The 13,062-nt window shown below is 41.5% G+C and overlaps 1 protein-coding gene across 1 annotated transcript; it reads right to left on the bottom strand.

The window, feature by feature from the left end:
• Nucleotides 1–198: 198 nt before the first annotated feature.
• Nucleotides 199–10,812, bottom strand: SERINC1 (serine incorporator 1). Its single transcript, XM_079970805.1, has 10 exons — nt 10,622–10,812; nt 8,525–8,686; nt 7,816–7,976; nt 6,343–6,422; nt 5,409–5,546; nt 4,731–4,900; nt 4,159–4,249; nt 3,273–3,414; nt 2,952–3,182; nt 199–2,677 (listed from the first exon to the last, which is right to left on the bottom strand). The coding sequence occupies exons 1-10, from the start codon at nt 10,658–10,660 to the stop codon at nt 2,539–2,541; spliced, it is 1,353 nt and encodes a 450-aa protein (XP_079826931.1). The 5' UTR covers nt 10,661–10,812; the 3' UTR covers nt 199–2,538.
• Nucleotides 10,813–13,062: the final 2,250 nt, after the last annotated feature.

The following is a 13,062-nucleotide window of genomic DNA, read 5'->3' as shown; positions in this document are numbered from 1 at the left end:
TCGTAAGAGTATCCACTACTTGCTTCACCCCATAGGCACAAATGCTGTTGAATGGGTTGGGGGTTTTCTGTGAATGTGTTCTTTGTTAAAGAGGATTTTCAGTAGCAGGCTAGAGGAAGTATATTCAGTACTATGAAAATGTATGGCCTACAGCCACATTGGATAAAAAATCAAAACAAGACTAGGCCTAAACAGCCATCTTTTCTGAATGTTTACTAAGTTATAGCATACACACAAAATGACTTTAATATTAAAGCTACCTTGAAATTGCATTCATGTTGAGCCTAAGTCAGCCATTAAATATATATAAGTATTTTTTTTATAGAAATTTACCACTGATACTCAGTAATGCACAACAGTGCTGCTACAGCTGAAACTGTTCTGTCAGCTGTGCAATCCTTAAGGAAAAGCAAACCAGAACTGTACCTCCCATTTAAGCAGCAAAACACAGTATTTGAAGATTTCCAACAAACAAACAATGCAAAACACCTAATAGTTTCTGTGTTATGTAGACTTAGGATTTTCCAGGTACAAATCCACTGCCGGCAATGGACACACAAAAGATAATACCTTTGACACAAGAATCAATGACATCTGTGAAGAGATCAGCTATTAAAATGCAAGTGTGCTTTAACTAAAAATGAGTATTGGTATACATCAATTTATCCAGGAAAGTATTTTTAGAAAGATACAGAACAACTTGATTTACAAACTAAGCTCAATTAAAACCCACTCAAGGAACAGATGGAGCCAGGATATTTTTTTTTAAAGTAACGTTTTAAAAAGCTATAAAAATAACAGTGGTACCTGAAGTCTACCTCATCAGCGTGAAATATACTATACTACAGCTACCAGCAGTGGGGGACAGCAATCCATTTCACTCCTTAATTTCAATTTAATGAGCGCTAGTCCTAAATACCTTCCAAGTATTGATTAGGTTTTTTTAAAAAAAGACTTATCTTGGTATCAAATGGTTACAAAAATGAAAAGCCTAGAGCATGCATTAATACTTCACTGCACTTCACTTTAAAAAACAAATCTGGTCAAAATGGCAACTATTTTTGATACCCCATGCACATTTTGAATAATTTCAAGTACAACCTTAAACATTTACTCCTGTTCACATTCTTTAAAAGAGGCCTTGTACTTACTCAAACCTGCAAGTACAAAAACCAGTCCTACAGAATTGTAACTGCTGTTTTCTTAAATGCTCACACCAGCCCTAGTGACAGCTGGGGATCTTTGTCGTTTAAAGTGTGGAAGGGGGGAACCCTCCACAAATTGATTAAAATGGCAACTGAATCACAGGTACATTCTTTCCCTTCCTACTAACCCCACTCCTTGCTCTGCTCTATCACCAGCTAAGGCTCATTAGAGTTGACATTCCTGTGCTCCTGCTCATCTGATATTTGTTCAACAAACAAAAGATCATACCTCCTACAGATCAGCTATGATCTAAAGGTAACCTAGACTTAACACACACCTGATACGCGATTCTCATTCAGCATCAGACTCTCCTAGACAACCATCCATCCATGCTTCAGCTGAGGTAATACAGTATCCTCCAAAGGCTTACAACCATTACGGTCTCTCCTATCTGTCATAGCCATATTTTTCTCATCTTTTCTGGGAAAATCTCACAGTTGCGAAAGATTATACTTCCTTGCTAGACCAAAGTTGATATTTTACTAACTAGAAAACTGCTGTGTAACAATTATTAAGCTGCAATAAAGGCCAGTAAGATTGTCATAGATAGCCCTAGCTTCTAACACTCTTCATGGTTCCCCATCTGATTATAACTGCAAATATCTGACTTTCAACCTCGGCCTATCTACATGCACTGAAAAATACTGTTTTACTGCACCTTTGACTGTACACGATCTAGGAATTCTTCAGTAAGCAGTAGGGCCGAGCCAAATATTTGTGGGGTTTGAAACACATGGAACTGTTGTTCTCACATCTAGTTTGACCCTAAATCCCTCTCCAGGTGCTAGTTAGGGGAAAGGAAATATACAGAAGGGAACAGTGGGAAAGATCACACTAGCTCTGCCCAACATTGCCTTTTTCATCACTTTCCAACTGGTGATAATGTAAAGCAGAGAGATGTTTGTATCTGTGGAGGCTGCCAAATGGAAAACCAAGGTTGTCACCCACAGAAGCAGGGAGTCTCCATGGATGCAAAAGTCTCCCTGCTTCACAGTCACCATTTACAAATCGTAAAAGTGACGAAAATAGCAGGGTGGTGGTGGAATCTTCATCCCTACTCTACCCACCACATGTGTTTACTTTCCCCCAACATTGGAAGAGGGCTCAGTATTAATCATTAATATGTATTATTATCATCATCAAGCTCAACTAGAAAACAGTCACTGAAATAGCAAGTGAACATGATTTAAAAGTATAACCATGCAGAAGACATGATAAACTATTCAGACGATACATACACGTATTATTTACAAATTACATCTCGATGTTGAATACTGTTAGCTTCAAATTAGCAACAAAATAAAGCAAGAGCTTTCAGATGAGACACTTGGCTTAGTCAAATTCACGGTTTGTTAGAACAAGTGGAGCCACCAGAGTCCACACGTAGAGGACTATGCCAATCCAGCTGGAAGAGATCTTCACCCAGACAGATGGCCACTTACTGGTCATTGATGCAGAGGCAGGGTCAGGGCTGAGAAAGAGGAGAGATAAAGTGTTAGCCGACTCATTTGTGGAACTGAATAACTACTTTTCTTTTGATAATCACTTATTAAAATTGAAAAAATTATGTAAGAATCAAATTCACTACCACCGATAATCTATGATAAATGGGAGAGGAGATTATGAATCCAACATCTGCCTCTCTGCCCACTTCAACCCCAACAGGTGATCAGCACTGATAATGTCAAAAAAATGTAGTCTCTGGAAGTGTCACCCTTCCATAATTTCCTGCAAGATCCACATACCTGTACCAGTTGGTTAGGGTCATCATGATGTAAAGCGAAGCAAGAAAAAGCATGAAGTGAAAGAATGAATAACTGTAAGTAACTCCATCTCTCTCATTATCAACAGCACGGTGCAAATCATCTCCTTCATCAAGAGAGCCTTCACTCCTGGGAAGTCCATCTTCTATCAGTGTTGACTCATCACTGGTTAATGTCAGTTTATTTACCTGACTATTATTGGATGTACGAATGCTGCAATTAAAAAGTGGATAGTGTCACTAGATGTCCTTTTAAAAAAAAATAACTGAAAATTGGAAAAGGTTTTCCAAAAGTTCTGCTCACCTTGAGTACAGAACACACATTAAGAACAGGATGAGGCCTACAATTCCTTGGGCATCCCACCAATGGACAAACTGACCCTTAGTTGGAGTGCTTGTGGAATTATAGCCAATTATGTTCAGCAAGCTTGGATTGCATTGTCTGTCTATATCAGTAAAGACAAACAAAATTGAAAGTCGGATTATTCTACACAAAACAATCTATTTCTCACAGAAGCAATGTCCAACATAATAATATACAAGAGGTGCTAGCCTTTTACACTGCTCGAAACTGTTTTGGAGCTGTTTGTTATGTAGCTTTCCAATTGCAATGAAATACAGCTATGGCCTTTCCATACAAAGGATATGGGATTAACAGTGCTTTCTTTGAGCACTGTACTAGCAACATCCCCATGCAACAGAAGGACACTGGCTAGTCTTGCTACTGTCTGGTGAGAGAGCAAGTGTTCAGAATAGTGTTAGAAACTGATATATGAAAGCAAGGAGATAAATGGCACCTTAAACCTAGGTTATGGGCACTGCAACCGAGTATCTAGGTGCACTTTTTTAATAACAAGAATACAAAGCTGAAAATGAATAAACTGCCCGCCCTACAAGAAGTCTTTTATATACCAAAACTGCAATCCTAATCATGCTGACTTGGGAGTAAGCTTCATTCACTTTAAGAATCATTTAGATAACCACAGATTCTCTAACAATCAACAATTTATAGCATTCTACCTTGCACTCTGAAATACTTTTTGTTTAACAGTTTTTTTCCCTTCAAAGCTCCAAAACATTCAAAAGTTTTAAAATCATCCAAAGCAGGTGTGACAGCAATAAACAAAGGAGTCCTACCAGAGTCACTTCTGGATCATAACAATAACAACAACAACATGAAATCTCCTTACCTGGCTCATTGGTCATTGCAGCCCAGGTTAGATACATTGTATAAACGGTGATCACAGATGATTGTAACAACCCAGATCTTGGTTGTGATTCCTATATGCAGACAGAAAGCAAAACAATACAGGTAACTTGCATATTGCGCTGATTTTTCTTATGTGATCACAACTTAGCACAGGGTAGGAGAGTAGGAAATGAATGAATGAATGAATGAATGAATGAATGAATGAATGGAGAGCAGAGGAAACCAACTCTCCATTTACTTATTCCCCCCCCCAAAGCTGTAATTACAGGCTTGCCAGACTTCGGGAAGGTGGTGTGAGGGCTCTGGCAATGTCCCAGAGCCCTTGTGCCTCCTTCCCAAAGCTGGGTAAGCAGTCCTTCATCTTGTGGGGTGCTGGGAGCAGTTCCAGGGTTTCCTGCCTTTATATGCTTTTGCATGTATGCAGAGACCATACACCCCCGAACCAAATGCTTGGATAAGATGTGAATTACCTGTATGTAGAAATTTGACAAATGGCTGATGTATTAGCCAGATTCCTATGAAAACAAATATCCACTTAATGTAACCTCATACCTGGATTTTAGGCAGAATTGACATTACAGATGCTCCAATGCACAGCAGCATATTGACACTGATGAATGCCTTATTTTCAGAACAGCCATCGGGCAGAGTATAATAGACATAAAATAGGACAATTGCCACCAGAGACAGAAGATAGTTTAATGCGGTGGCAGACAGCAAAGCTGTGAAGAAGCAAACAAAACTGGATTCAGGTTTTATTAGTACTTTTGAAGGAGGCTCACTAGAGCAGTGATGAAAAATAAATCCTATGGTACACTGTTGGATAAGAAAAGTGATCTGCTGGATTAACTTCAGGAGGCAGACTAAACTACGATTGCCTCTAGAAGATCTGGAAAAACTGAATCAACCCTCAGGAATTATAGTTGTTACTATAGCCGCATCAATTCAGGCACAACTTTCTCCTCTTCTGACCCCATGTGATCAATACCATTATTATGCTTCTGGGAACACCAATTCCCTCTTAACCATGGTATGTTGGGGATGGGAGGGATTCAGACTCTCAGTTCCGCACATGCACAAAAGCACACCCTTCCATGGTCAGCAACTAGCAAGTGAAGAGCAACAACAAAGAGTTCTCAGCTCATGACCCCTACAACTGAAATTTGAGCACTGCATGTCCCAATTTTAATAAACAAACCCTGTGATGCTGACCAACAAACCACTACATACCTGCATACCAGCATCTTGAGTTTCCTTCTTCCATCTTTTCGACCCAAGATTCATTCCAAGAGTGGGCAAAATCAATAAGTAAAACCAGCTGGATAAGAATGAAGCAGAAAGCACCAGCCATGCCTACATAAAACCACACTAGGAAGAAAAATAATTAATATATTAATTTTCATAAATATTTTTTCTGTTTGAATTGTTAGCATGTATTGGGTGATTCAGAGTCATCAGGGTAAAATTTACTCGTAAAATAAACTCTTAAAGTGTTTGACAATTAAAAAATAAAAAGGGCTGTGTCCCCAGGTAGTTTATAATCTAAAACCAACAGTGAGGAAATCACAAGGATTTAAAGAGATAAATATGAGTATGTGACTACACATACATAAAACTAGATTCTTTGGGAGTGATAATTAAGGGATTATGCTGAAGTAAGGAACCTCCAGCCTGCAGGCCAGATTTAGCTCAATTTGGCCCACAAAACTGTTTTCCCTAAACCATGGCCACCTGACATCATATAGGATATCAGGTATGAGGCAGGTACAGACAGCACTGGATTAGCTGTGTAACTGAGCTCAGCATGGGGAACTCAATTGGACAGCTGATTGCTGAGGAATGTACCTTTGCCAGTCCTAAACTGGCAATACCCCTTGTGCTATGGTTTCCAAATGCCTGACAATAAGCTGGCTGTTGAGCACTTGAGAATCGCTGCTCAAGGGACACTGACAGGTAGTTGGGACCACCCATCTGTCTAAAGTCGGCAAACTGAGGTAGGGCCAGAAAGGTTTCCCAACCCTGGGTCATGCCAAAGACCTACACATCTTCTCCAGTGTGACAAATCAGAACATTAAGATCTGTTAAATAAGAACTCAGTATCACATTGAAAGCTATTGGAAACAGTTTCTGTGCAAAATATACATGACTTTCAATGCAATCATACCTGTTGTAAAGGGTCCTTCTGGAATAAAAAATGCTCCAACTGTAATTGCAACAGCTGTGATGAATTTAAAGAACCAGAATCTGAAATATCACCAAAGAACCATCAAAGTTAGGGTATCAGCAGTATTTTTAAAATTTATACTTTACATAATATACTGTATATAATATTTTACTGCCCTCCACTGAACAGCCTTCAGGTTTTGTTATTTATATACCTTGTGCAGGAAACACAAGACTACAATTTATCTATATCCCTCTCTCTATATCTATCATCTATCTATCTATCTATCTATCTATCTATATGAATGAATTTATATATCACCCTATACCCAGAGGTCTCAGGGCGGTTCCCAGAATAAAACCAAAATATAAAACCAAAATACATAATACATAATCAAAATAAAAACAACAACCCAATAACCCCCTCCCAAAAAAACCCCACATTTCAAAAGGGCATAGGATGCCAATAAAAGCAACCAAAGGCCTAGTTAAAAAGGAACATTTTTGCCTGGAGCCTAAAGGTGTATAATGAAGGCACCAGGCGAACTTCCCTGGGGAGAGCATTCCACAGACGGGGAGCCACTGCAGAGAAGGCCCATTCTCATGTTGCCACCCTCCAGACTTCTCAAGAAGGCACACAAAGGAGGGCCTCAGAAGATGATAGGTTCATATGAAAAGAGACAGTCCTTGAGGTATTGCGGTCCTGAGCCGGTTAAGGCTTTATAGGTCAAAACCCGGAAACTACCATATTTTTCCGTGTACAACACGCTCCCATGTATAAGATGACCCTTTTTTTGGACCTCATCAAAAGGGGGGGGGGGAATTGATCAAAGTTGTTGTGCTTGGGGGGGGGGGGGGAGACTGCCCACAGTTGCTGAGCTTTGGGGGTGGGGTCAGCATCGCCAATCGCTCTACAGCCTGCCCGCCAATCAAAATCGCATGCATCACTGCGGCAAACAATCGTCTGCATGCACACCACCAAAAGCCCACCTGCATGCTCAGCACAACAGAAGATTGCACACATGCCTCGATGATGCCGAAAATAGCACGCACAATTGCCAAAGCTGCACATAATCGTTAGCAGGACTTGCCACAGCAACCTATCACACGCCCTATCGCCTCTGCAAATGTCATGCTGGCTGATGCCAACAATCACCCATCCCCCCTCTGCTATCTGTGTACAAGACGACCCGCTATTGTTGCATATTATTTCATAGGAAAAAATATCGTCTTAAACACAGAAAAATATGGTAATCAGTAGCCAGTGCAGTCGGACCAGGATCACTGTAATATTCTCAAACCATCTTGCATGAGCAACCTGGCCAATGAATTCTGCACCAGCTGAAGCTTCCAAACCGTCTTCAGAGGCAGTCCCTTGCAGTAATCTAACCTTGAGGTTACCAGAGCATAGACAACAATATTTAGGCTGTCCCTGTCCAGATAGGGGCATAGCTGGGCCACCATTTCTTCTTACCCATTGTGTATTGCTGCCCTTGGATCACTGCTGCTCTTCACTTTGATCATCATTAAAGAGAACAGGAGAAAGAACATGGCCATACCAAAGCACACCCGATATACTGCTTTATAGCCTACTAGAACATCACAATTCACTTGGCCATCACAAAATCCAGGAATCTGTAATGAACAACATAAAATATATTAACATATGTCAATGAAGAACCCAAACTTTTTGTTTTGTTAGGAGCCGACTATGACAGGATTATTTTAACATCTCTTCATTACTTGAAATTTGTACAGATCTAAGGTTCTCACAAGCCAATGTTAAATTGAAGATTTAAATACATAATATATATATTTAAATACATAAAATATAGTCCCCCGGTGTTTTCAAAAGCCACATACATACATGTATGTATACTCCTGGTCTGAAATAATAGCTAACTAATACGGGAAGAAGGCAAGGTTTTACAGACAACCATTATGCTAAATGTTAAAACACTTCAATGAAAGGCAGTCATAATGAGAAAACTGCTCCATAGTTAGGCCTTAGCCTATGTAAACAAAACACTAAATAACATTCTAGAATAAAAGGAGGTGCGGATACAAAGGTGCTCTCTAGAGCAATCAGTGCTTCTGAAAAGGTAAGAAAATACAAGTCAAACCCAAACTACAGTAGCAGTGCCAAAATAATTCTACCATAGTTGTCTCACGAGTAAACTGACCTTCTTCAGCTGTTCTTCCATTCCTGGAATTAACATCACACATGCAACACCCACTCCAAGGAGCAAGAACAGAGCATATATCACCCTTGTTATAGTGGAGTTATTTCCACTGGGGCAGCATCGGCACAGCAGACATGGGGCACTGCCACACAAACATGGTATCTGATGAAAGAAAGGGAGGGGTATGAGGACAAAATAAAAAGTTATGTTCAGTTAATTACGTGGTTAAAATGTTTAACCTCTGGTTCTGATGTCATAATATTTAAGGATCACACCCCCACTAATGTAATATTTGTAATCTCATATTCTGTATTACGTTTTCCTGTATACCCATTACTGCAAAGGCCATGGTTTTGATAGTAAAATGTGTGCAGATATGAGCAGTATATCCTTTGGCTCTTGATTCAGTGCCATAACACTAATAGAAGCATGAACAAGTCCTGCAAAAAAGTAAAGGTGATGTTGCAATGCTGCTTCTCAGATGGCTCTGTGATTGCCCCATGTACAGCCAAGACAGTCATCAGACTGTTTACAAAAGTTATTAGTTATGCTTACCAGGGCAAATAGTGATGTACACCATAGCCAAGAAAAAGTGTATGACTTACAGTTTGGTGGAGATTTGTTTTTACTTTATGCCTGCATCAAAGATATATACTGAATTACACACTTTACTTCAATATCCTCAGAGGTGTAGGCAAAAATATAGGACAAGCTCTTACTCTAACTTCCAGCAGATTAGGAGGAATGCACAACAGTTAAATCAGCAAAAGTTTAAGCAACATTCTATCAAGTTGCCCAGTCTGACCATTGTAACTTTCCACTCTGCCTTTATTATTCCATAGGAGGAATTTATCCTAGAGAACAGAAAAAAAATCCACAAATTTCAGTCTAACCAAACAATAATATGAATTTCTACTACTGCTCAAGATATTGTGTTGTTTTTCCTCAAAAGTCCACATTTTCTCTAGATTGATTTGATTCTCTCTTACACACCTACAGATGATCCTACTTTAATGCAGGGTTTGTCAAAAGGAGGTAGAAGCCACACTTTCACTCATAATTTTCAGTTCTGTAATCCCACATATACTGCTAGCATGGTGACTTAGCATACACTGCGGAATAAAATGGTACAAACATTTGCCAGATGCCTTGGAACAATAAACGACCCTGTAAAATTAGAGATGACGAAACCCCACCACACACACAAACACCTTTCACACTGCAACTTCAGAACCCCTTTATAGAGACATTCCTAAAAATGGCCTTAGGAAGCTATCCACAGAGGAGGAAAGCATGAGGGCTGGATAAAAGATGATGCTGATCTGGGGGGGCGGGCGGGGAGCAACTACCTAGATAGCAAACTGCCCTCCAGGAAAAAAGCGAGGAACTGTCAAATTTCAAAGGGCCGATGTTTAAATAGGCAACATCACCAACCCAGTGCCGGATTTACGTATAAACTAAACAATCTATAGCTTAGGGCCCCACTCTCTTGGGGGCCCCCAAAAAATTAAAGGGAAAAAACACCGGATGTAGATTTCCAAAATATAAGATAAAAAACAAAAATAAAATAAAACCTACATACAGCAACAGCATTTTGTGTTGTGTAGGCTCCTATGATGTAAGTAATGAGCCCCGCCTGCTAGCCTGCTCCTAAAATATCACATATAAAGGGCCCCATTACCTTCAGTAGCTTAGGGCCTCATCAAACCTAAATCCGGCCCTGCACCAACCCACTGCTTTCCATTACTAAGGGTTTTTAATTTGGGGTGCGTTATCATTTCGCCATAGCACCTGCAAGGCGCAGACAACAGGGTCGAGACGTTAACGCGCCTCCTCCATCAGTTCTAGGGCGTTGGCAAACGAAATCATATTATATATGATTTAAACAAAGGGGACGCATCACGGCCAGGGAGGGGCCGCCTCGCCGCAGAGAAAGGACAGCGCGCGGGGATGCATGGGGGGGGCGCAGTCAGAGAGCCCCCTCACTGCGCCTGCGCCTCTGGAACTGCTGCTGCTGCCACAGCCGCCGCCCCCGCGACTCCCTAACCCAGCGAAGTGGGGCCCCGAAGGAGGAGGCCGCGGTTCCGGCCACATTACCCAGCTCGCCATGGAGCAGAGGCCCAAGACAGCCCCCATCTTCTTCTTCTTCTTCCTCTTCTTCTTCTTCTCCTCCTCGCGGCGGTTGAGTTGCGCGGCAGCCCTTTAAAGATGGAGCCAGCGGCACCGAGCGGCGAGGGCTTGTTTACTCTCCAGCCTGCCTCGCTCACTAAGCTTTGACAGGCAGCAACGCGTCACTTCCGGGCCGAAGGAGGGAGGACCGCCACTGGCCACCTCCCACCTCAGCGCACAGGATTTAGTAGGGTAGACTCGCACGGGCATGTGACTTCTGGGTTACCTTTTAAGTATTTTATGTTATGCTGTTTGGTTTGGTTTTTGCGGCAAAACAGTACGGGGAAAATCCAGGATTTAAACGTAGGTGTGACTGGGCAGCAATGTTTCCTGTCCCCATTCGGTAAATGTAGCTTTAATGTATTGTTAATCTTTTGTTAGAAGCCGCCCAGAGTGGCTGGGGAGACGCAGCCAGATGGGCGGGGTATAAATAATAAATTTTTATTTTTATTTTATTTTATTTTAATAACCTAACCTCAATAGAGGGACGTGGGTGGCGCTGTGGGTTAAACCACAGAGCCTAGGACTTACCGATCAGAAGGTCGCCGGTTCGAATCCCTGCGACAGGGTGAGCTCCCATTGCTTGGTCCCTGCTCCTGCCAACCCAGCAGTTCGAAAGCACGTCAAAGTGCAAGTAGATAAATAGGTACCACTCTGGGGGGAAGGTAAACAGCGTTTCTGCGCTGCTCTGGTTCGCCAGAAGCGGCTTAGTCATGCTGGCCACATGACACGGAAGGTGTACGCCGGCTCCCTCGGCCAATAAAGCGAGATGAGCGCCGCAACTCCAGAGTCGGACACGGCTGGACCTAATGGTCAGGGGTCCCATTACCTTTTAACCTCAATAGACAGAATCCAGCTCCTCCATCTCAGAAACAATCATGCAGCATGTGGTTATGATAGCTGGAGGGCTGTCCAAATTATTGCAGTTTTGAAAGTTTGAGTCCACTATTTTGGTGGTATCTAAAGATAAACCAGAATCTGCTCCTTGACCTTAGGAACCATCATGCCAGTTTTTGCTACCATATCTTAAGCAGTGTCCAGTTCAATGCAGTTTTCTAAAGGTGCAGTTCATCATTTTGTTTCAACATTGCAACCAGGAATATACAAACACAGACAAAAACCTGCCCCATTACCTCAGGAATGACCATGCCAAAATTGGTTAAGATCTCTCAGGAGGTGTCCCAATGTGTATGAACAAACAATCAAAATATATGATGGAGAACCTGTGCTGTATTTATGGTGTTCTGTTATTTTCCCGCTATTGTTTATTGTTTGCAGGCCACTTGTGGCATTTATCTGAAAACTCTTGCATGTGTAGTACATGATAATAATAATTTATTTATACCCCACCCATCTGGCTGAGTTTCCCCAGCCACTCTGGGCGGCTCCCAATCGAGTGTTAAAAACAATACAGCATTAAATATTTAAAACTGCCCTAAACAGGGTTGCCTTCAGGTATCCTAAAAATAGGATAGCTGCTTATTTCCTTGACAACTGATGGGAGGGTGTTCCACAGGGTGGGCGCCACTACCGAGAAGGCCCTCTGTCTGGTTCTCTGTAACCTCACTTCTCGCAATGAGGGAACTTCCAGAAGGCCCTCCTTCAGGTATACAAATGCATTCTAGTAGCATTAAGCAAAACATTTGGAAGTCCATGTCACCTGACATGAATACAGGAGCAGGGAACACATTTCTTGGAAGAAATTGTAATGTTTTTCATGCCTCTCAGTTTTCCCTGAAAATGTTTCCCGCTTCCCCTGCTACTTCCTCCACTGGATTTATTTCTAGAGGCCAACTGAGAAAGATGACACCCTAGCTGTGGATGGGGAGGGGGGGATCAATAGCTATGGAAATGATAACCCCCTGATTCTTCAGCTCCCTTCATGCCATTATGAGGCAACTGCAGGGCTGAAAACCATTGTCCCCTCAAAATGTGTATTTCTGCCCTAACTCCTAGAGGTCAGTCTAAGCCAAGAAATGGATGAGCCCTTTAATGATGACCAGCTCCTAAAATGTACACCCTCCCTAGGCTAAAGCAGATTGTGTTTTTCCCACTCAGGGATGTCAGTTTGAAGTGTCATCTAACTAGCATTACCACCATTACCCAGAATGTATTTGTGTACTGAATATCTCCCTAGATGGCATTTATTTATATATAAGCTGCACGTACAGCAGCATCAGTACAGATGATGGCCGATATTTTCAGCAGGGCAATCATTTCCATGACAACAACTGTCTGTGGCTTTCCAAAGGAAGAAATGGATTCTTAGGCTACAATCCTCTACCCTTTCCTATTGAAGTCAATTAGACGTACTTATGATGAGTCATGCAAAGGATTGTGCTGTCAGTAAACAAATGTTCCTTTTAAAA

This window comes from Podarcis cretensis (assembly GCF_951804945.1).
Source record: "Podarcis cretensis genome assembly, chromosome: 3".
In the NCBI taxonomy this organism is placed as follows: Eukaryota; Metazoa; Chordata; class Lepidosauria; order Squamata; family Lacertidae; genus Podarcis; species Podarcis cretensis.
This window is presented reverse-complemented; position numbering and strand designations above follow the sequence as displayed.